The 25,104-nt window shown below is 43.6% G+C and overlaps 1 protein-coding gene across 7 annotated transcripts in view; it reads right to left on the bottom strand.

The window, feature by feature from the left end:
* nectin1b (nectin cell adhesion molecule 1b) overlaps positions 1-25,104 on the bottom strand; it is a 149,527-nt gene that overhangs the window by 71,435 nt on the left and 52,988 nt on the right. For 6 of the 7 annotated variants that reach the window (XM_061047064.1, XM_061047066.1, XM_061047065.1 and 3 more), the window contains exon 5: positions 21,782-21,933. In XM_061047064.1, coding sequence (XP_060903047.1) covers positions 21,782-21,933 — 152 coding nt within the window. Of the gene's footprint in view, positions 1-1,603; positions 7,718-21,781; positions 21,934-25,104 lie in introns of those variants that run through there. The other variant, XM_061047070.1, reaches the window with a different exon arrangement.

The following is a 25,104-nucleotide window of genomic DNA, read 5'->3' as shown; positions in this document are numbered from 1 at the left end:
TTAAAGTTCTTCATCTAATGTGTTTTTATTCTTTTAGTTCCAGCTGTAGACCGCTCTTTAATTTCAGGTTAGCACGGGATACGATACATTGGAGAAAAAACGTTCACCGACTTCTTTCAAGTCTTTTGCCAGATCTGGACTAAAGCCTCTGCAGAGCATGGCGATATATATCACCATTATTTACTTGTTCGACTTATGAATGGACAAACTGGTGCAGCAGCTAAAGGAACATTGAACGATCTATAATATATATCATCACATACAGTAGGTGCAGAAAGATGAGTTGTCTGTGAAAGCTTGCAGATGCGAATTAAAATCTCAGACTGATCTGTTTACACTTCAGGTGTGTAAATCAGGGCACGGGTTAGATTAGACTGTCTGTAACCATGACAACAACAGGGTTGCTGTATGGAAAAGTAAGCTTTTTTTTTTTTTTTTTTTACAGGTGACAAATATTATTTAACAAACCACGTCTGTCGTGTTATATAAAGGCATATATTAAAAATAGATGATCAGAACGTGCTCACACCGTGGTCACTGAGGGAGCGTGATGAATGCTCTCTGAGTCAGAGGAATATCAGACTTCTCAGTTTCTCATTTCTGAACTTGTAGGGTAGCTTTGTGATGTCAGTCAGTCAATCACAAAAGAAAATTCTAGACACATGCGAGTATTGTTAAACGTTTAAAGCAACACTATGTAGGAATTAGGCTTAAAATCCTCAGAGTTTGTTTCATTAAGGATTTAAAGGGGTTATCTCCTCCGCAACACCCCCACCTCAAACCCTGCGCCCACTGGTTACATGTTAAATGTCTGTTTCCCTTTAGGTGAACACGTTAATCTAACTTACTCTTCTGCAACTTATAGCTAAGTGATGCTGTGTTATTTGAAATGTACAGACTCTAATTAAAGGACAAGAATGCGTTATTCTCTAGACAGTAAAATCAAGGTGGCTGAACAAGCTTCCACTGTCTCAAACTACATTTCAAACGTCCATTGTCCTTCCATTCAGCTGCAGATATAACTCTTAGCACTCTCTTACAATGAAAGTGCACAGTAGAAATGTAGCCTCACAGCGCTGCTAGCATGCCTTTAGACTCTTTATCTTGTTACATAATAAGACACCTGGGGACACATTATCTTTTACCTTAATCCTGTTTTATCTTTCACCGTTTTATACAGCACATTTACTTTTGAGACCACTTATAAAAAATGTTAGAATAAACCTTTCAGAATGGGGAAGTTGATTAAGCCGAACTGATGTAAATGCATCTTTTATGCTTTACAAGGCCGAAGTCAGTGGGAGTGATTGGTCTTTCATCGCCGCAGTGGTGGAGTGTAAACATCTTTACTATTAAACCTTTAAAGTCGTATCACATGAAAGCAACACCATCGTTTACAGTCACACGTTTTTTTTTTATTATGGACAGGACAACGCCTGGTGACCTCCAAGTGTACACACTGAAACAGGTAGAAAGCAAAGGGCAGAAAAGCCGTGAAGAATCTATTCATCCAAAAAAAAAAAGTTATCAGAAAGAACTTTGCAGAAACATGATGACAAAAACAAAGTGTTTTTATACGAGCAGTGACACAGGTTAGGTCGCTTAACAACATCAATACTCCACTGAAGTATTCCACTGAATATAGATCCTAAATTGAAACACCATCATTTGAAGAAATCACACATTTCCCCTCTTTTCTCTCAGTAAGTGTATCTGTATACAAAACTGGCCTTCCAGCTCCGAGCCTCCCTCCCCTCCAGCATCCAGCCCAATGGGTCGCTCATGCATGTACAGTAAGTCCATTAACAGTTTAATCACTATTGTTTAACGACTCATGGAATTGGCTGCCTGTTTGCTTTCCTGAAGCCTTGAAGATTGATAAATTCAACTCAACATTTCACAGCAGCGCAAAAAAGTTTCTTTTTCGACGCAATCTTTGAGAGTTTGCTTCTGTGGCGGATTAAAATCAAAATGCTCGTTTAAAAGAAACTCAGAAATGAAGCGTAATGAAAACCAGCACCTCACGGGGCTGCATTGTTGTTACTGGAGGCCTGCTGAACCTTGAATAGAAAGGTTGTCTGAACCTTTTAACAACAACAAACAGCAAACCCTCATTGCAGACAAGGTCATTTATCTGTGTAGAGATTTGAGTCTTTGTATCATAGCTTTATAATGTGTATTCTCTGATATTACATGAGGCTGAATGAGCCGACAAAACATGAGGTTGCTTTAGAAGACTCCCTTTTGATTTTACAGCCCCATGAGGAGCATATTTTGAAACGCAAATCCAGCCATAGTTCATCCTAAGAGTTCTCTGGAAGAAGAAATTTTGTAGATTTCCACCGGCGCCTCTGAGATGGCCGTGCATTTTAAAAGCCTATGTGCCATCAAAGGCCCCTGGGCTACAAAGGGCTCTTTTAGCAAATGGATGGCAACAGCTGCAAACTCTGGGCTGTTCTTAATGTGCACGCTGCAGATGTCTGCACTCGAGTCCCACAGTCTGAGACAGATCCGTCTGCTCTACACTGGGCCTCTCTCATCATATCACTGTCGCTTCATTAAGCACCCAAACTCAGCACCAAAATCCGCCTGGCGTTTTTTTTGCTCCCAATTAAAGAGAATAAAACCCTCAAAAAAGCTACAGTTCTAACCAGTACCAACACTTGTTATTGATATGTATCCCTTTAAGTGTCTTTTGTTAGCCTGTCAGAAAATAATTATCAGTATACGAGTACATTTCACTTCCCGCGTTTTGAAAATGGTCTTCTCTAAGCGATGGAAGCTGTTAAAGGTGGAAAATATGTTCCGGACTTTTAAAAATAAACTGTGTCTGAGTTACACCACATTTCTAAACCGTGTTTGATTGTGTTGATTTCATTGTGATGGGATTGGTCTCAGGCTCAGGCATGACAACAGGCGAGAACAATGGAGGAAGCCACGGCTGAATCCAAAGAGAATCATCCTGCATTAGCACCGCAGCCGCCTCTGTAGCCTTTTAATTCTCAAACCTGGAACGAATGCAGAGCTGAATATTGGATGCTGCATTGCAGAACAGGGAGCTCTGGCTAACGGCTGGATGCCTCAGCCCGCTCGGGAAGATTTAACCGAAAAAGAAATGTGTTCTGGGAAGCAGAAAACATCTGGATTTAAAACATTGTGCTAACAAGGTCTGTAATTGTTAGAACTAAACTAAAACGTCCACGCGCAGATTAAACCTTTTTATTTCCTGCAGGCTCACAGGAAGGGATAACGCTGGAGGATAAATCCAAATGAGCACCTGCATGAGGCGACAGGGATACATTACTGATTAAAACGATTGGGAGAGTGCAATTACCAAAATCAATACACAGCGATAAGAAATATGCAGCAGTCGAGGAGCATATTCAATCAGATAACACACATCTATCCAATCAGTGAACTGGGACAGTACATTGTTGACTATTGAACTCATTTAATGCTTAAAACAAATACAAGTTACTTCACTGGGTCATCACAATTGAACAAGAGATTTTTTTTTCATATTTGTAACACCCTCAGAAATATACATTCACATGGCTGCATACAGACAATTTCTCTCTTTTGATTTTTCTCTCAATAACATTAAATCCACAAACTGTATGCATCACCCCTTTTGTATGACAGCGAAGCCGCTAGTGGTAGAATAAAAACATCATTTTTAGAGGTGGGACTTTGGAAGTAAGCTATGCATCCACTTCATCTATCATCATGGGGGGTCTCTAGGTTTTGCAGTCAAAATAGGAATATTTTACACGAACAGGGTCCCTACGCAGTTGTCCCTAAATAAATCCCGACTATAATCTCAACCCTATGTACAGTATTTACAGTGGAATGTCGAACATACTGAATACAAAAAGTAGATTAGGATGGAATGAAGTTACAGTCAGTATTACAAAATAGAAACTCATAACACCCCGACGACATGAAGACAATGTTAACATCTACCAGTTTACAGCATGTCCACTTACATCTGAAATGCTTTTCTCTCTCTCTCCCCGACATGTCTGAGAAGCCAATGTGGCAGTGGTTTCATAATGGATGCAGAACCAAGTGAAATGAAACCTTGATCTTGTGCTTTAAAAGGGGGGGGCAGAGTTGATCTTTGCTTGGGGCCAAAAGTTGGGCCTTTTTTTTTTTTTTCCAGTTTACAAGTTAAATCTCTTTTTAATAGATTTCAATTGTTGTGCTTAGAAAAGTCAGCGATGCGCAACTAAGTTGCAAGACTTCGATCTCTTTAGGACTTTAAACTATCCAGTATCGGCTGGGGAAAAAAAGTGCTGTTTCACCATTTAGCCGGCATGAAACTTTAATATGGTAATGAATGCAGCTTTTTGGAGATCAATTGATTTAGAGATCAAATGCAGACTCTTTGTTGCTTTTGTGCTGGATGGAGGAGCTTGGATGGAGGAACATCCTCACTAGACTCACTAACATAATCAGGAAGTGAACGTGGTGTGTGTGTGTGTGTGTGTGTGTGTATTGAAGAGGTTTGCAGTCCAGGTCAGACATCAGTACTATTTTACTCTGTGGCATGAGTAACTTAAATGATGGAGCAGCAACAGTTCAGACTACCTCATGTCTCCTGACTTTGATAGGCACTGAATGCAAGAAGGACAAAACAACAAACATCAAAACATGCGGTTCACATGTTTTTCTCCATCGTGCTGTGACGCAAAACTGAAGAGCTACATCAAAGCAGTTCATCGGCAGGTGAAAAAAATAAACTAACAGCTATAAAAAGTGTAATTTACCTTTTTTGCTCTTTGAAAAGTAGCAACCCCTCTACCATCCATTACTGATTCTCCCTCTGACACGTTCTGGTGCAAACAAGCACCATCTCTCCCAAACTGTTGTGGATATAAAAGAGAAAGAAGGCTGTCCAAAAATGTAACTCAACTGAAACAACAGACTTTGAGAAAGAAACATGATATTTCTCACGTTTTAATGTCCATCTGTGTTGAACGTGTGGTATAAATTGAGGCTCGTGATCAACATGCTCATCTAAAAACATACAGTAGACAAGCATGAAGTGTAAAACATTCACATCTCCGGCTGGCAGAGAGATCTGCTCTCAGAGAGATGCTATTTTTTTTCATCTTTATTTATATATATTTATATATTTATATACTTTTTTGTGTGTTAACTGCAATATTGTCGCTGGGTACCAAGTGCCCATAACTCATACCTCTTTCAATACTGAAAGACAGCACTGACAGAGTGTTGTCTTTTGAGCTGCAAATGAGGACAAAAGCACTTTGAATTGATACAGAAAAAATAGCAACACACGCACATCCACTCCAACACAAAAAAAACATGCATAAAATAAGGCTTGGTATAGTATTTATATTGTTCAGAGCCTGCTGTTTATATCCACCAGATTTGCGCCTTTGCTTCCGTTTTTATCCGATAAGTCACACTCAAGTTTTTTTTTTTTTGTTCCAAGCAAATGCATTTTTGCTTATTGTGTAATGGACCTCGAAGATGAGGACAGAAACAAGTAATTTTGCGATGCTAGCATCCACTGGCACGTGTTAGCAGTGATTTTCTAAAGCCAGAAATATATAATGCCTTCAGACAGGGTCATTGTTTCCCCATTGGCTGCGGTCTATGCCCACATAGAGCGAAGGACGACCATTCATTCCTTTAAAATCCCCCCGAACAGACACTGAAAATCATTTTAGAAAATAAAAAAAAGATGTAACAAAAACATGGTGAAAGCAGCAGGTGACATATTATACTCAGCATGGCCACCATCATAATTCCCTTTACATGTTTCAATATGTTCTCTGCAGACGTAAATCAGAGCATGAATTGACAGTTTCCTCCTATCCGAGTCCTTTTACGTCAGTGGACGACTCCTCATAGAAAATGCTGTCGGAGTAAGCAGGGAGGCTTAAGCCAATCTTCAGCACAGAGTCACACAATTATGAGGACAGACAGAGTCATTATTGGAGAGAATTCCCCTGACACTTTTCTCTGACAGAGGGGTGAGAACAAAACATCATTATGACAACTCAACACAAGAAACAGACATTTCATTATAGTGGTCAGATTGAGAGCTCGTGCACACAGGTCGACCTGTTCAAGTCAAGTGACAATCATGACATTTCAGAGCGTTATTGAAGGTTTCTGTGGAAAACGAGAATCACCGGACCACTTAGGACATGATTGTGATGCACCACTTAAAAAAAAAAAGGTGAAACTGTTGTTTGTGATAGGATTGCAGCCCTTCTCTCCCTCTACTATTCCGGTTGTTCTGATGTGTAAAGTAATGTTATGTGATTGAAATACAAAATAAAAATTAAAAAAAACACTCCTTTTCTCTGTTACAGCCATGTCCAGATGGCTCCGTTGACTCACTCCAAGCATATAAACACAGAGGGGTGTTAAGAAAATGTAAGCATTTCTTTGGAAAACAGCATTAAAATATCTGTTTTTTTTTAATGCTGTCAATATATAAAAATGGTTAAATTGATGGACGATAACCCCGGTCAAAAGAACACAGGTTCTGTATGGAGCTTCTTTTTTTTTTTTTTCTTTCTTTCTCTGAAACATTTGACCACAAAATTACAAACACTTAAAACTCCATCTGTAATCATGTCAGACATTAAACTCTGGATTCTCAGGTCACTTAGAAATCATACAAAAAGACATTATAAAAAAACAACAAAACGGCAATGCTAATGAAATCAAACCAAATCCAGTGTAGGACTTTCACAAATGTGCCCAGCAACACCCCAACCTGCAGTCTCTTTTTTTTTTTTTTTTACACATTTAATACATTTAGAACATGAAAAAATACACAAAAAGGAATATTACACCAGTATTAATCAACCGATCACCTCCCTGGCCTCGCGTGGTCGGGTGCCAGCGAGGCCGTTTACATACCTCAGTTTGTTTTTCTGCCCGTTCACCTGATGAACTGAAACCAAAGCTGTCCTGTTGACACGGTGATGTTGCTAGCACTTTAAATAGACACTTGATTTTTCCATTGAGATTAGTTGGATGGGGTCTGATATGGGGTGGGGGGAGTCAGGAGGGAGAAGGGGAGTACTGGGTTGACCGAAGGAGGAGTGGGTCTGTGAAGGGTGCAGTGTGATGAATGGCCGGGCGGGGGACGTGATGGAGGTGAGGGGTGCAGTGGAATGCAGGTGGGGGACAAAAGGGTTGTTTGGTTTGCTTGGTGCATGCCCCTAAACATACCACTCTTTCTTAGAAATGACAGAGCCGTCGGTTTGAGAGATCATATCATCGGCTATCTCCGGTTCAGGGGCATACTGGAAGGCCAGAGTCCGCTCGTCATAATCTCGGCTCTCGCCTTCGTCCACAGTGAAATAGGGCCTCTTCAGGTCCTCTTGCTCGCCGTCGAAATCACGCTCGCCCGCCTCGAACCCTCCAGTGCCGCCGATCTGGGCGGGTTTCTTCTCGTCGTCTGAGTCGTCGGGGTACTGCAGGTTTTTGGGGACGGGAGGGTGTGCAGGCAGCCCTCCGGCCTTACTGTACCCGTTCCCGAACACGTGCTTCTTGGTGCTGTAGTCTCCTTTGAAGGTGCGCTGGCGGCGGCGCAGGAATACGAAGAGCAGTATGGCGGCCGCGCCCAATAGGGCGACGCCCCCCACTGCTCCCCCGATGGCGGCACCTGTATTGTGCTGCTCCTGGCGGATCTCATCGCCCCCAGTTGGCGGGTTGATAGGGATTTCTGGGTAGGAAAAGACAGATGGAAGGGAGTGTGTCAGTGCTCTGGTGGGAGGAGGTGCGTTTGTGCAGGTGCAGATTTTTTATTTTTTTTTAGGAAAGATGAAGTAAGGGAGACAAGGAAGGAAAAGCAAAGGGAAAAGGAAGGACCCCCGCCCCACGACAGAACCCCCCCAACCCCCAAAGAGTCCTTACCAACAGTATGGCAAGGTCGAGTCACATGCAGTTTCACACATGGAATAAACAGCCAGTACAACACACAACAGCATCAAAGAGGCGAAAAGACCGAAGACAATAAAGAGAGTGAAGCTTTGTCGACATGCATTAACCAGCAGCTCTCTCTGTTGGAAGGAAAAATTAAACAATTTAATAAACCATCAGCGGGAGAATTAATTCATGTGGCCTTTTAGTTAATACAATCAAGTCCTCAGGTTTCACACCAGTCACAGCAAACACACTGAATGATACAGTGCAGTCGAGTCCTGCATGAAATAGTACACCATGAAATATAACCACCGTCATCATCGGTGTGGTGGTAATGAAATGAAAGCACACTGCCAGAGATGATTATCAGCAGCCAAGCATTCACAGCGACGATGCATCAGGAGAACTTTTCTAGTCAGGCGGCAGAGCAGACAGCCAAAAAAATAGAATATGCGTCCAGCGAAAAAGTGTATTATTCAGAAAAGATGGCAAAGAGAGAGAGAGAGAGAGAGAGAGAGTTATCAAATGTGATGGCTTTAATCTGCAACAGAGTGACAATGACTAATAGCCTGCAAGAGACAAAGAATAAAGTAAGATGCTACAGTCTCAAGTCTTGAATTTGACCTTGCAAATACCAAAAAAGACATGTCACTTTTTCAAATACAAAACAGCCACGAGTGTATCTGAAGCAAAACTGAGCTGTCATCACATTCATTCCACCATTTCAGAGAGAGCACACGGCCTCCTCACAGGAAGATACACAACGCTCTACACTCAAAACTAAGTATTGCGAGCCCATGTCCCTTACGTAAACATCCGACTAAGAAGCACAACAAAAAAAAAACGTGCCGAGCTCCTTCCAGCCGGGAAACAGAGGAGACTTTTTATCTGAAACGTGATCAAAGCCTGGAGGCGCTCACGTATAGTGCTTGTCTTGTCTAAACCTGCACAGCAGAGGCACATTTAACTTCAATAGCAAAGTGCTGAATCCTCCACAGATAAGAGGAGGGAGGAGGAGGGGGAGGGGAGGGGGGGGGGAGACAACAAAGAGTTACAGCATCTACTAAACAAATGGTGTGGGAGAGTACTGCAGAGAAGAGACGGTGAGGAAGAAAAGGAAAGGAGCTTCCTGTTCACGCAGGTCAAAACCACACAGACTCCTACATTACAGGATGTTCTATAGGCAACAATGAGGCACGGCAGCTGCACAGGGTTCACTGTCTTTTTACTATTTCTGCTCAGATTTATTTCAATCGTATTGGTGAGCACGGAGCTTGCTGAAGTTTATCAGCTGTCTTCTAAAGTCCATTCCAGACTCTGAGTCAAACAAAGCAGAAGTATAATTGAGTTAGACTTGTTCCATAGAGTAAAACGTCCTATTTGATGCAAATTTACTTCAATTTACATCAACAAATATCCCCCTTTTTTTCACAGTAAGGTTTAAATTATAGCTTAAATATGCAAAAATAACCATTGGGGATGTGTCAGTATTGATGGCTGCATAGTCGAGCAATTTCTGTGAAGCAATGCTAAAAGTTCCTTCGAGATAACAAACCTTCAGTTCTGTCAAACAGAGCCACATAGCACACAAAAACCGATGACTTCTGCCATCCTCATCATCCAATTTAAAGGCAATTATCCCAAAAAGCCAGATATCTTTGTTTGAAATTACTGTCATATACTGTTCAATCAAATCCATTACGCTCTAATAGAACTGTTTTTTTTTTTTGTGGAAATTATCCATTTCTGCAAAGCTCCAGAAAAAAAAAAAGAAAAAAAAGAAGGAGACTGTGGTCAAAGTAAAGAAGCTTCTGAGGCTTTCCTCCCTCCTTTAATTACAATGGCACCCTATCAGTCCAAAGGGACAGAGCTCCCAAACACATCACCCTCCTCAGCCGCCGCACCCTTTCTCTCCCCCGAGCCGACAGAAAAGCTCTCCAATTTCTAAAGCGGCGCCGGGCACAGTCTCAAATATCAGCTCAGGTTTTAATCTGACCACCTAATGGGATTATTCAGACACAGGCCTTCATTACACACATGAATGAGAGAGCAGAGCCAGGTCACCTTTTGCTCAGGAACGAATCCTCCCCACCAAGTCCAAAGACGGAGAGAAAATCCACAGGATTGAAGGAGAAGAGAAGAGAAAAGGGGAGAAGGTTCTCCTGTAATCCTCTCCTCTACCTTTTCCACCGCCTCGCTCTCTGCAGCGACCTGAACTTGCTCTCATCCCTTTCCTTATTATCTCATCCAGAGACGGGATGTTTACACTGCCCTTAGTCTCTGTGTTTGGTAGCAAGATTAAAGAAGGACTACTTTTTTCAAAGGCTGAAGAACAGTTAATTGAAGTTCTGAGAGAAGCCCGCTCTACAATAAGCAGATATATATTGATAGAGAACTTCTGGATAATGAGTCTGGACGTATGTAGTCGTTGTCCTTGCATATCTTATAACACTGGACTGTTGGCCTTGGTCTTTATCTGCTCCCTCTGGGTGCCCTTCAGTTCAGTCTTAATTAGGCAGCTTTTACCTCACACTTCTAAAGGTTCCTGGGGCTCAATATTCCCCACTTGAAGAGGTGAAAAACACAGGGCAAAACCATTAAAACTGCACAATAGCAGCGGTAAAAGATGATGAGCCTTCAAAAGGTGCTCTCCATCACCTCGGGTTCTATAAAGGATCAAGTGACACCACCTCTGACACCCATATTTAAAAGAATCTAAATGTCAACTCTAAAAGAGTGAAGAACGCGGTTATAGTCCGTGCAAACTGCAGACATGAAAGCTGTTGTAAATTTCAGGCATTTTTGTGGCAGAAAACGGCGGCACTGAAGACGAGAAAGCCGAGGTTTCTAACAGAGTTGTTAAGGTGTTTTACTACAGAGGGGATAGAAGGGAGGAGTGGTGCTGTTTCGGATGGCTCCAGCTCTGTAATAGAGGTGTTTATAAGGCGGGGGGTTTGAAGAAGATTTGAAAACACCAAGACCAGATGACTTTAGTGCAGCTGAGGAACAAACTGCAATTATTTACAAAAGAAGTGTTTTAGCCAAAGAGGTCTGCCTGTTCTCACCGTCTTATCCTGCTCTGTGTTTATCCCACAGCAAGGTCACATCACAACCCCCACCTCCTATTCTGCCCACTGGCCTTGTGCGCACGAGGAGATAACGCAAAATGGCTAAATATTTCTCTATTTCTGCAGCGTGGCGTCTTTGTCTGGAGTACTCTGTGAATGTGAGGGCATGAAAACACGGAGGCTATGGTGCAAACTAATCACATTAGAGGAAGACTCATGATACAAAATGGAATGGTTGGGGTTTGTAGTGATGTTTGACAGCACGGAGGAGGGAGGAGGCGTCGCACCGGCAACGCTATCGTTACCGACAACACCTGCCAACGAAAAAAGATAAAAAAGACCTCAAAGCAGCAACGCGGCAGCGAGGTGCTGTTCCAGGCAACAAAAGGGAAGCTGTGGAATATGCAGATAGGTTGCTAACCTTGAGCTGCAACAACAACAATCTTCCATTGAGATTAATAGGTGCCAAGATGTTCTCTGAAAGGCCATAATTCAATGTGGAGGCACGATAGATTCATATAGGTAACATGTGATGTGAAATAGTGCAGCTGTTTAAACGCTGCTACCGACACGTTTCATGTTGCATTAATCATACTTTTTTTTTTTCTTTCTGAACACTCACATCTGACTCGATGGAGTGGATGATTTACAACCTCCAAACATTTAAGTGACAAAATCTGCTTCTCTCACAACCCGATGAGTGTTTTCCCCTCCGAGTCATTTAAGGAAAACAAATGGGAAGCAAATGCAGCACAGTCGAAGAAAAAAGAAAAAGGGCAGAAAAGTGGTTGAGGAAAATGACACATCAAGGGTCCAGATTTATGGTTAAAGAAAAGGCAAATACATTCAAGAGTGTTTAGATTTGATTTTGATGTGAACACGCTGCGGTAGAAAACAACCTGCAGTGGAAACGATTCAAACGATATGGCAGGGGGAGGAATGTGTGAGGCACCAGAGGGCTTTAAAGGGAAGAGAAACTGTATCAGAAGGTGTCCTGCAGGTAGTGTATGTGGGTGTGCTCAGTCATGTCTGCACATGAAAAAAAAAGAAGGAGGGAGAGAGACAGGTACAGACATTCCTGAGACTTGGCGCAATCACCTCAGATGACGTGTTATGACAAAGGTTGGGGAACATGAGAGAGGATTTCAAAGAGTGGTGCAGGGAGTGGTGTTTTAATCTGACTAAATGAGGAACAAGCAGCAGACAAAAGAGGGATGAAAATGAGAGGCTACTCTGAGAGGTGGAGGAGTGGCAACACGAAGAAGGGGAAAAAAAGAGAAGATAGAGCGAGAGCCTCTGAGAGGGTGGAGAGTGACAACGGCAAATAAAGGATGGCATAATGAGGGGAGAGAGAGAGAGAGAGAGCGGGGACAATCGCAGAAGATGCATTAATTCGGTGAATTCCAACGATCCTCATTACTCCCCTGTCTGAATTTGCCAGTGGTTGTGAAGTCATGGAAATGTAATGCTGCCACAATGAATAAAAGCTCATCACTGACAGGATTTTAGCATGCTGCCCGGGGAGCCGCAGCCGAGGCAAAGCTCCTTTTCACCCTGCCGCTCTCTCTCTCTCCCTCTCTCTTCCAATATCTACCATTTCTTCCCCGTTTGTCAACACATTTCCTTCTTCCGCTATCAGTGATTTTACAGAAGCACAAACTCGCTTCAAATGTAGGTTAACGCCTCTTTTACCATTAAAACCTGCACCCTAGTAATTCAACTTCAATCCCCCTGTTTAAAAAGAAAAAAAAGAAAAAAAAAAAGCCAAACAGATAAGAGGCATGGGATGTGCCGCAGGAGATAACGCTGTGAGAAAAAAAAAAACTGGCATCAAAATGCCGGTGACATCATCCGTGGCATGTTTTGAACATGCAGCGACTCGCAGGGTTGTCCTGTCAAGAGAAACAGAGACTGATTCTTGTTTTCATCTCTCGGGAGCAGAAACAGCACGTAATCTTTGACAGGGTTTTTTTTTTTTTTTTTTTTTTTTGGGGCCTCAACTGGTGACCAAGGATTCAAAACATCAACAGTCTCTGAATAATATTTGTGGTGCTTTATAGTCAAAATAAAGTCAAAGCAGCCATAAGCAGGGCTGCAGATTCCACATCTATCTGTGGCTGAAAGTTTGGGGGAACAAATTGTGCTCTAAAAAAGCTCCTTCTGCACCTTTGTAGATATCAAATGGTCATTTAGCGGAATGCCATTTGTAGTAATCGTTCTTAATGCACCTTTAATGAGCAATGAATATTTACACCGGAATCCAAACACCAGTGCTCTTTTCTAAATCATGTTTGCTCATAAGGAAACCATTATTAATGCATCTCTACAGTTCCCTGTTAGCCTGCATGTGGCCGTGCCGCTAAGTGGAAGTGCTGTAAGGATGAGTTATTAGGTCAACAGAAATGCACAAAACAAATCTGCACGTTGGAACGCGCTAAGCTAGGAGAGGACGGATCATGTTTGTTTACGACATCAGCTTTTCCACTTCTGTTTTTTTTTTAGATTCCTTGCTGTTATTTTGGAGCTGTGTGTGTGTGTGTGTGTGTGTGTAATGAGTGAATCACAGCTCAGCATCAGCATCAGCATCAGCAGCAGCAGCAGCAGCAGCTCTGGAGCCAGTGGTCAGACCCTGGGACAGCGTCTGACCTACTTCATCAGGCTCTCAGGGAGGCGTGACATATCCAACACCACACGGGTGGACAGTGAGGACGAGCAGGGCGGAGGCGGAGGAGGAGGAGGAGGAGGAGGAGGAGCAGAGGCAGAGGCAGAGCCAGGCTGAAGGGGCTCAGCCAATCCCCCTGCTCCATCTGTCTGCCACATCCCTCTCTCCCCTGCACATCCTCCGGAGAGCAGAAACAGCAAGCCATGCAGAAACAAATGTTAAGATAAATCACTACGATCTCAGCTGCTCTGCTCTCACATGCTCTCCCCCTGGTGACATTCCCATTTCACTCCCACAGCCGAGCCACCTCTTCCTCTCCAAATAAAATAGACCTCTTTACACACTGAGCATCGCCCCCTCCTCCTCCTCCTCCTCCTCCGCAATTTTATGCAAAAACAATGTCTTCTCCCTCACTGCTTTCCCTGGCACAGCACCGCACAGCAGTGGCTTTATGGGGCGGCCTAGTGTGCGTGCACGGGAGCGACTCATGCTAATGTCTCATTTGGATAATGAGGAGTATTCTTGGCAGGATCTGAGCAGCCCCCTCCTGCAGCTAGGACGTTGGGGGGCTAGAAAGTCGCTTTAACAGCCTGAAGACCCAAAAACGCTAAGGGTATGAAGAAGTTCAAGGGTGATGAGGAGCAAGCGGGAGGAACAAGAGACCCAGACACTGGAAACGCTCCTCATCCTGCCTGGCAGCCAGAAGTGAGGGAGTAATGACATACAAGGTACACATGTGAGGCCTTTGGATCCATGAATAATGCAGGCGCTGATATGAGAAGGCGCCAGAGCAATATGCTATATAGTGCACAGATTGAGACACACTCCACCATGACAAGCGAAGACAAACAAATTTCACATTGCTGGGGGAGCCTTAGCAAAGCCGACATCATAATGTCTCTTGTCTCTGTCAGTGAAAAGAACGAGACAAATGGCTTGCGTGGAGCCGCTCTGCTGTTCGATGTCAGTTATATACGCTGCTATACTTGTTTTTATTCAGGGACGCTCTCGCCGCCGTGTCCCAACTTTTTTCTTTTTTTTTTTTTTATCACGCAGAGCGATCTGAGCGCCATCATGTTCTTGGGAAAGCGACAGACCCGGTGGTGATGGAGGGAGGGCAACATGCCTGTTCCTCTGCTGATAAAAACTGAACCAAGCCATCAACACCTACTGTTATTTACAGTCTGCAGGTGTTTGACGAGAGGAGAGAAAGTATTTTTTTAATAGAAAACATAAGAGGGGAGACAGCACAGGGGCCAGGCAGATGAGAAACAGATTCGAAAGCAGAGTTTATTATCGTCTTTAACAAGTGTATACTTCTCGCCCTGGCAAATTTCACTATTGCTATCATCGCTGTATGACCGAGCTGTGTGAACTTCAGCTTGACAAGCCGAGCACTGATCTTTAACAGGAAACTGCTTTACTGGCTTTAATAACCTTAACACTGCATGTTTTATGATAAAATGGCCTTGAACTGCCTGATGGGAACACTGACGCCTGACATTTTGTTGGGTTTGAATAATGTGAAAACTCTCTGCTAGCTCAGCGCTGTTGCTGTTTTTCTAATGTCACATTATATTGACCGGAAACCATTTTGTCTTATCTGCTCTGAAAGTAGTTGTTGCTGGTGGCAGCAATGATATTAACTGTGACTGTGTTGGCTAATTTATTGTGGGAATAATCAATAACGGAATCAAGTGCGTTCATTTGAGTCAGCCAACTTGCCTCATACATTTACTTATATTAGAACAGTGGATAAGATAATAAGTGAAGATATTAAAATCATTTTGAAGCCTTCACAAAGAGTCTTAGATTGTGTTTGGGTTTGATAGTCTCTGTGGAGAACAGAGGAATAATTTTGCAAGAGAGTCGACCGAAAGGTGCCATGAAATGGACTTGGTAAATTGACGAGAGCTTGTAAAGGGCTTTTTTCTAGTCATCAGTATTAACTACTCCCTTTCATGGGAATTCACATGTCTAGGCTGCTGACACAACAGCAATTTGGGGGTTGAGAGTCTTCCCCATAGACACTTCAACATGTGACTGCACCAGCTACCACTGAGCCACAGCCTCTCCATGATGACTGTGATGCCATCGCGTCATCACATCCTAATTTATAATGAGTGTTCACGTTCTTGTTGGTACAAGAAAGTGAGGAATCAATCACTCATGAGGGCCAATCAAAAAAGGATATGAGTCAAGAGAGAGAGAGAGGAAGTTTCATTTGACAGGGCGGGGAATAAGATGTGACTAATGAAAAGTTATTTATGTTTTCCAGGATGATTAAGTGTCCTTTTCATCGGGTCCTTCAATAAACCATCTTGCAACAAGCATCGGCCTTTTATGTTTTTTGGAAAGGTACTGAACTACAGAGTGATCTTTCAAAAGATATCTTGGACTAAAGAGGTCACTCTCCGCCTCAGAGAGGATAAATGTTTTATAAAGGTCCGGTTATGACCGCATTAATTCAAGAAGTGCAATAAAACCACAAAATGTGTGTTCTGTGTCCAGTTCAAAGTTGTAATAATTTTTTTCATGGAAAATTAAAACATCTATCAGCCCAGAGTAACATCTCCTGCTCAGTAATTCAAATTGATGCTGAGAAAGCTCCCGATGCGTCTGCCAACAGCCCGCCGCCGCCGCCGCCGCCGCCGCTGCCTGCCTGCCAACCTGGTGGCGAGTATTTGGAATCATTATATAGACACAGCTAATGTCGTCGGCTGTGGCCTCATTTGCTCGCATTGTGTGGAGCAAAAAAGATAAAGTTAGACGGTAAATAAACAGTGAAAAGTCAACATGGTTCCTTTTTTCTAAAGACCACCTCACCACCTCTGTGACTGAGCTGTCTTTGCTCATCAGTGTACCGCTGGATGTGGAGGAATGGAGAAGGTGACGAGCAGTGAAGGCTCTTGACTTGGTACAGGGTGTTACACAAAAGTCATGTAAACAGCATCCTGCCCTCTCCTCCACCTCTGTGTCTGCACCGCTCTCCCCTTTCAGTTCGCCTGTCAAGCCCCCCTTCTCTCAAATCCACTTTACCCCGTCGTCTAAACTCCCCAAATCAGACGCACTGAAGCGTCTTCTTCAGCCACATGGATACTGCTTATTTATTTATACTGCAATTGGACTGTCTATGTTTAATTCAGCTCATTTTCACCATGTGGTAAAGATTCCCCCCTCCCCCTCTTCTTTCTGAACTTCATTTTCCCCACACGGGAGCGAACTATTGCTTGTTCAGGCGAGCATGAACAGATGTTGGCGCCGGGTGCCTGTGCTTATAGAAGGAGTCATCCTCACGTTTTTTTTCTCGCTAAATTCAAGAGAGCGCCCTCACTTCTCGCTCTCACACACTCACAGTTTAACCAGAACCCCCGGTAGCAGAGCTGACTGCACCTCTGCTCTGTGGCGCCGCAGCTCTGACAAAGGAGGGTGAAAGTGGAATCACCGAAAGGTTCACACACTGGTTGACCCGAGCTGATCTGATATTATCCTTCACAGCTGATCCGGCTAATGTGGCAGGAATTATGCATTGTGTGCGACTCCGCCTGCCCCCCCCCCCCCCCCCCCCCCTTCATCTCACAAAGATTAGCCCTGCTGTGTGGCCTGCAGTCAAGGTTAAAAACTATCTAATCAAGTTTTCAATGATTACTGGCGTGAGTAAACAAATTATTTCCGTGGCAAATGTGCTGATTCACTCGAAGGAACTTTCCCACATGCTTAAAAGAAAAAATAAACCCAGCACAAGTAACTCCTTTGACAGGGGTGATAATGACATAATTGTAAGGCCTTCCTGATAAAAAGGCCATTCATCATGGGGTTGGAGAGAACTTAAAAATGGCACCATCGATTTGTTTGGAGCAGACAAAAACGGATCGCGGCGCTGGAAAAGCTGATTATCTTAATGAAAGACTGATTGTGCTCTCTTAAGTTGGGGAGGATCTTTTGAGGTTAAACCACATTATTCAGCTCTCTTCCTGTGGCTTTCTCTGCTGCAATATTTTAAACGGAGTCACTGTGACTGGGCGAATAAATCATCCAAAGCAACTTAGTTTTTCGTTTTTGAAAACTTTGTGGTCTATTTTTTTCATTTTTCTTACACCACCTCTGAAAGTGGCGGATAATTTGCTAATCTGATGTGACAACTTGTCAACTTTCCCTCCGGAGGGTTTCTGGAACTGTGGATGTGAAAGAGAGGCGTGTTTGCAAAGAAGAGAAGCATGAACATGAAGCTCATCTCTGTTCTTGTAGAATCATCTCCTCCGACTTCCTCTTTCTTCTTCCTCTTTCACCTCCTTTTTTTTTTTTTTTTTTTTCTCCAGACCAAGCCAGGATTGATTAAAACAGGAGAGTGGTTCATTAGATTCTGACAAGCGACACCACATCTGCTGAACACACGTCCTCGGAGAAAGCCCGTCTCAGCCCCACGTGACTTACCGGAGTCGATGCCATCGCGCCCCGGCAAACACCGTCCGCAAACTAATTGAAACAAGGTGCTCCGTGCCCCCTTCTATCTGCCGAGGTGACAGTTTTTCCAGCTTCCACAAATCCGTCCGCGAAAAACTGAGCGGCTTGATTAAAATGCGCTCCTCTTAAGTGCTCCATCAGTGTTGTTTCCCAGAGTGAGAAAATAGCTTTTTCTGCGCTACAAACAAGTTGTCACAGACATTTTATCTTCCTGACAGCAGGAAGCAGGGCTGTCCACGCGGCAGGTGTATATTGCTGTGTCACTCTGAACATCAGCTTCCAAATAGAAACAAAGAGCATGACTGCCTTATCCATGCATAATGTAGCTAGTAGTAGTCGTGCATTAGGATGGATCTAAGTCTTCATAGTGACATAAACATGCACCACGGTGGTGTGAAATGCTTCATAGATTGATACAGTTTCCTGCAGGCTTAAAAAAAAAAACAAAGGCCAGCTACTGACTCTAGAAACACAAAACAGAAGACAGAATCGTTTTGATCACTGTTCTGGTCTCTCTGTGAGTTGTTGAACAAATGTGCTGCATCTATCCGCTCCGGTCACCTTTTCTTCTCTGCAGAGAACACTTAGCTAGCATAACCGAGGCCCCTGTGCTGCAGCCTTGAACAGCAGCCAGCAGTTTGGCTCTCTCTCACCTGCCTTGTCTCAGCCGGGGGCCCCCCGTCTGAGGCGGCTGGGAGGCACAAAGATGCTCTTCTGAAGTTAATGAAGCATCAGCATACTTCTTATACCTCCACCGCGGGGGTCATTATGCACAGCCAATGTCAGGGCCGCACAGAGCACATCAAAGACATTAACAGGAAACGCTGTGTCGAGTTCACCGCCAACGCTCCTTTCATGGCGTCACCAGAACCGATGGAAAGTCTTCCAACACGCTGATCTACAGTCAGAGTGTCTTCTTAACTAACATTTCTTGTGCATGTATCTTCCAAGCTTAATGACGTTCTGCTGAGGTGCAGGAGATACTGCTGACGCCGCCACATTAGGAGAGGTACATGCTAACATTTCACAACATCAGCAAAGAGCACAGAGGCACGTGCATCATATGACCCCGTGTAAGGGAATCCACGTTACAACTGCAAGACACACAAGGGCACGACAGCTCTGCCCCCCCACCCCCCTCATTGTACACACTCCCTCTCTCTGCAACCTGGATCACTAATGTTTGAGAAAACTGTTGAAAGCTGTTTGTGAGCTCGTGCATCTTGACTGGGCGCCACGTTGGAGCTGATGCTGAGCGCTGAGCTTCAGGAGAGGGGAGGCTGGCTCTCCTCCCGTTAACTTGTCACTGTTACTATGGGAACTGGCAACTTTGCTCTTCAATGTGTACGGGACCCCTTTCGGGAGCGTATCCTCGACAGAAAATCAAGACCATCCAAACGTATAAACTAATACTTGCAGATTAGATTTTAGGCATTCGGAGGGTACAAACAGACCACAGAGAGCCATGTCGCTTTTAATCATCAGGATGTGTGTTGGCATTAAAGTTGTTGATAAAGTTGATACTTTTTGGACACCATGTGTTTTCAAACGATACAATCGCCGTTATGTTAATGGCCAAGAGTAAACAAAAAAGTACCAAAGCTTTAAAAAGAACTTCAGATCTTCATTCATAAATGCAAATAGCTGCTGTGAGCGAAAAAAAGAGCACACTGTTGAAACTGCACAAATACGCTGGTGCAACGTTTTTGCACCAAAAGTGGGCCGATGTAATTGTGGAATTTTGACGGTATGCACTAGTTTGCCTCCATTGTTTGGCAAAAGAAAAGACCGGATATAAGTTGACTAGGTATCTAAAAAAATCAATATCGTTTGATTGAGTAGAATCTTATCAAAGTTTAAAAATCAGGTATTGTGACTGATTTTGTCGCCATGACGGTATGCAGCCTAACTCCAAATATCAAGTCCATTAACCGAAAGGAAAATTGACGCGCTATCGAGTGTAAAAATGTAGCTTTAATGGGTAATTACAGGCCTCTAAATGCTACCTAACAATTAAGCGTTGTAATTATTGTAACATTCAGATTAAGACGGAGGAACAAGTACCTCCTGCTGGGAGCAGACAGATTGCTTTCATACTTTCTGGATCGATCGTTTCCTGCAAACCTTTCTATGAATGAAAAAAAAAAAAGAGTAAACAAACAGCTAAAAATACTGCTATTTAAATAAGCTATGCAGACAAATTGTAGCTGAATGCACTCACATTATGAACCCACGCATTGTTCACCTCACTCACTGAATAAAATTATACGAACAAATGATGAGAATAAACAGAAAGACTGTAGGGACGATCGCAATGTGGTTTGTTAATTTAAGCAATCAATGAAAAAGCAGAAATAGAAAATGACTCTGGTGCCTTTGTTTTGCCTTTTCAGAGGGAAACAGCACTTTTTGCCAAACGGTACAAACGCTTTGCATCAGAATTATTCAACGCGAGTCGGTGCAGGGTGATTTCCTGACTGTAGATTACTTCCTCGCTTTCCTGTCTGATAACCAACAATGCTCATGCTCACATGAGATTTTTATTATCCCTCTTCCATCCTGCCTACTCTGGATGAACAACTTCTCACAATGTAGGTAATGACATCACATCCTGCTAAGCGGCTTCTTCCCAGTCTTACTCTAACAGTAGAGGAAAAAAGAAACACGCTGAAAGAGAGGAAACAGGAAGGTGTGCAACGATACTGTAAGGCACAGCTGTTCACTTCACACCAAGCGCAGCGCTCCCAAAGACACGACGTGAGTCAACATGCAAAGCAATGCAAGTTAGAACACCCCCGCTTCCCAGAAACACAGCAGCACAAAGAGGGGGAAAAAAAAAAAAAAAAAAGTCTTTCCATTCTGACCAGAGCAAAAACTGCCACAGTCTCCCAATACCACACACACAGCTGGGACCAATAGAAAGAAGATTCCCCACTTCTGTCGCACATACAGCAAAGTGAAATCTGGTGTATACTGTGGCAAAACATCATCTCCTATGGATGAGAACCCAGAGGAACCACAGTTCGTGTGTGCCAACAATTATGTGGAAAGGCGAGGGGAACTGAATCAGTTTTGTTCAGCGTTTTGTGTTCCCCAGAAGACGGAAGAGACAAAAGAGCAAACGCAGAGCTCGACTACAGAGGAGGCTGTTTGGAGAAATGTGAGCGTGATGCGAGCAAACCATGATCAATACAGCACCCTCACCTCAAACCCCCATTTTTTTTTTTACCTTGATGTTATTTTAAGCGCCGATAATAGGCCTTGTTTTATATCGCTCCCACACATGCGCCTGGATGCGAGAGAAAGGGCAGGGTGGGAGGGGGCGGCTGTGTGCGTTCTCACACTGTGTGCGTTGAGCTCTGATACACAAACACAGAGGCTTTTTTTCTCCATCTCACCTGCCACACGGTGCAGCAGGGGGGCCGCACAGCTAGGGCAGGAGGGAGCTGCATTGAATTCACACTGACAATCTGCTACAATCAGCCAGTGTGTGTGCACGTGCATAGAGATGTGTCTTTGTTTTGGGGCGATTGGGGGGGCGATTGGGGGGGGGAGGGTCTGATAGTGCCTGACTAAATCCTCAGCAGGGGTGCTGTATTGATTCGAGCCATGCTTGAGTTATTGAAGAGCCAGAGAAAGGGAAAAAAACGGCGCCCTTCATCCGCCTTACCTGTAATGTTGACGTCCACGATGCCGGTGCGAGTCCCGATGCCGTTGGTGGCGTCGCACACGTACGTTCCGGCCAGGTCGTAGGTCACCAGCCCCTTGAAGAACAGAGTGTTGTTCCTGATCTCCACATTGCTGGGCAGGGAGCCGTTCAAGCTGCAGGGAGAGAGAGAAAAGGCAATAATATAGACACCATAAAGAGGCTGAATTACACCAGACCACAGCAGGGGGAAAAAAAAAAAAAAAAAAAAAAAATCCTCTCCCAGGAGTGGCAGAGCAACTCAAAGCGCATGAAAAATACAGTCTCTAGTGGCAAACAAACCTGCATGTGTGTGTGTTTGTGTGTGTGTGTGTGTGTGTGCGTGTGTGTGTGTGTGTGTCAGGCTGAGATAAATAGCAGGAATATTTGACAGCACTGTATTTCAGCCATCATCCATCAAGTCCAAACAAAATTATGAGGACAGGGAATCCCAGCAGGCCTAAACAGGTAAGACATAGCTGATGCCTCAGGACACAGACCTTCTTGGCATGTGGAATACAAAACAGACAGTGCTGGGAGGAAGGGGAGGGGGCGGCGAGAGAGGGGCTTTCTCTCTCTCTCTCTCTCTCTCTCCTCAACTCCAGCACAGCTCACATGGCTGAACTCAGAACTCAGGGGAGCTGTCGAGAGAGGCAGCTGATCAAGCGATAAATACAGAATCCACCAAAATGCCGGGCTGTCAATGAGAACCAGAAGCCCGATCCTTCTGCCCGAGGTGTTTGTCTTCATGCTTGGCGATCTCTGCCTCGTCGAGACCTGCTCCTGTCCTTTGATCAGGTCAGCACACTTTGAGGTCACGGATCATGAACACACACACACCCAACCCTCTCTCCGTTCTATTATCTGGACCCCTTTTGATGGAGCCTGGACGGTGAGACAGGTATCACATTACGTGACAATTAGCCGTTTCCTGTTCCCTGGATCGGCTTCATGAATGGGATCTAAGTGGAGCCACAAAACATGACTGATAGTATGAGAGAGCGCTCTGCTGTAGACTGTGGCGGTTGTTTTGGTTTCTTTAAACAATAGAGATGCCGCACAGACTTTCCTCCCTCTCTCCCGCCCTCGCTCAGAGACACTTTAAGATCAGCTCTTGTGCGAGAACATTAAAAACAATGTGATGCTCCATTTATCACACAGAGAGAGAGAGAGGGGAACTAAATAGCATTACGGAGAGGCGACAAAATTAGGTCTCATGCTAACAAAAGGCCACATATCAAGCACACTTGAGCTGCAATAAACAGGCTTTTCAAAGACTCAGCGACGAGCAATTTGTTAATTAATCGATCATAAAATGTCACTTAGCAGCGGCGGATTCAGATGCGACTGGATGTGCCTTACCCAGCAGTTTTTTTTTTTTTTTTTCAGGACGAGTCAGAGTTTTAAAGTGGTAGATTATTTCTGAGCGTCAAAGTGTTCAGAACAAAAAGTATTAGAAAGACAGCTCGAGGGTCGAGTTGCTTCTCGTCCGCCTGTCCGGCGACGGAGCTGCAAACAACCCTCCGTACAGTGTGTCACGATTCAATAATCAGTTACCTTGTGAGCCGCCGTCAAATGCTGAGTTCTGCAAAGCCCCAATTGATTTGCTACAGGAATGAAAGGCTGGCGAACTGCGATTCACCACAGATCCCGCCGCCATGTCTGCATTTGTATGAGACATCAGAGAGCGTGTGCGTGCGCGTGTGTGTGTGTGTGTGTGTGTGTGTGTGTGTGTGTGTGTGTGTGAGCAGCCTGAGGGCCAGCAAAATAAAAGACGAACAAAGAACTTGAGAGTGATGCAGATTCTTTGGTGCCTGGCTGGCCCGCTCGTGTACATGCGATGCGTGTGTGTGCACACAGATGTGGGTGTGTGGAGGGTTGGGTTGAGGGGACTCAAGAACACAAACACATCAAAGCAGCTTCCTGATTCACTTTAAACTGCGTGATGGTGTGGAGGAGGCAGAAAGAAAAAAAAAAAAAAAAACACATACTGTGTGCGCTCAAAGGCCAAATTGTGATTTCATATATGTTCTCTTTTCTTTTGAATCAAGTCTAAAAATAAAAATAAAAGAATCGACATGAAACAGAAGAAGTGTTAATTCATTAAAAGAGGGAAACGCAGACGGCTCTTTGGACTTCAAAGTACGTATTAAGAAGCAATGAAGGGACGATGTCTTCAATCAAACATCCATCTGTTTCATTGGCCTCAAAGTGTCTCACGCTCATGTCGAATGTTTTAATGTGGGGGGGATGCTTCTGCGAGGAGCTGCTGACGACATTAGCAATACTCAGTGAGTGCTTATGTGAAATGAAAAAGGCATCAGCCGGTATAGCCCGTCTTTAATTCTGCGTCAGATTAACCTGACTTAAAGATCACTTAAAGGGGAATAAAGTGATCTGTTCACTTAAGAGGAGGCTCTCAATGGCATTAATAATGGAATAACATGTACAAAACACGGCTAAGTAAGTGAAGTAATTAAAGGGGACCTGAAGGTAATCACAGTTTAAATTCACTAATAACAATGACACTGCTGTTTAAGTTGGAGAATTTCACATCTGTGAGTAACAGTGCTGTGGAGGGAATGTTTGTTTTCAGGCTGATTGCTTTTGGAAAAAACAAAAACAGACACCCCCCCCCCTCCAATTACTTCTCTTCTCACACTTTAAACAAAGCCTAGATATAGTCACTTCCACAATGCCATACAAATGAGTCTTTGTTTGTAAGTTTAAATAGCGAGCTGTCCTTTCAATGTCCAGTCTTTATTTCATCACTCCAGTGCCACATTTTCTTTTTTTATATACTTTGTTTTATATACTTGTTTTTTGTGGAGCTGACTCTGGGAGAAATGCACAACAATTCCAATGTACCTGTACTGTCCAGTACCCGTGCAAATGGCAATAAACATCTAATCTAATCATTAACCCGTTTTGAAAAAAATTGTACTCAAACAGAAAAGATAGTTTGGAGGGTTCTTTTAAGGATTTTCTATATTCATGCACACTCTGCAAATAGCAGATACAAAGTGCTCAAAGTGAAGGCAGATGGTTTAAATAAAGTTTTGTTTGCTTTTTGGCTTCCACAGTGAGCCAAATGAACAAGAAAAAAAAACATTGAATAAGATTAATTCTTTAAACAACTGATTGTCTCTGGAAAAAATGAAGTCCATCTGCATCAACAGCACTCATTTTACAGTGAATTTGGCAACACTGGACATATATGTGTGTATGTACTGTATTTTTATATGTGTGTGTGTGTGTGTGTGTGTGTGTGTGTGTGTGTGTATATCGTTCAGTGTGACGCAATCCTG

This window comes from Labrus mixtus, chromosome 9 (assembly GCF_963584025.1).
Source record: "Labrus mixtus chromosome 9, fLabMix1.1, whole genome shotgun sequence".
In the NCBI taxonomy this organism is placed as follows: Eukaryota; Metazoa; Chordata; class Actinopteri; order Labriformes; family Labridae; genus Labrus; species Labrus mixtus.
This window is presented reverse-complemented; position numbering and strand designations above follow the sequence as displayed.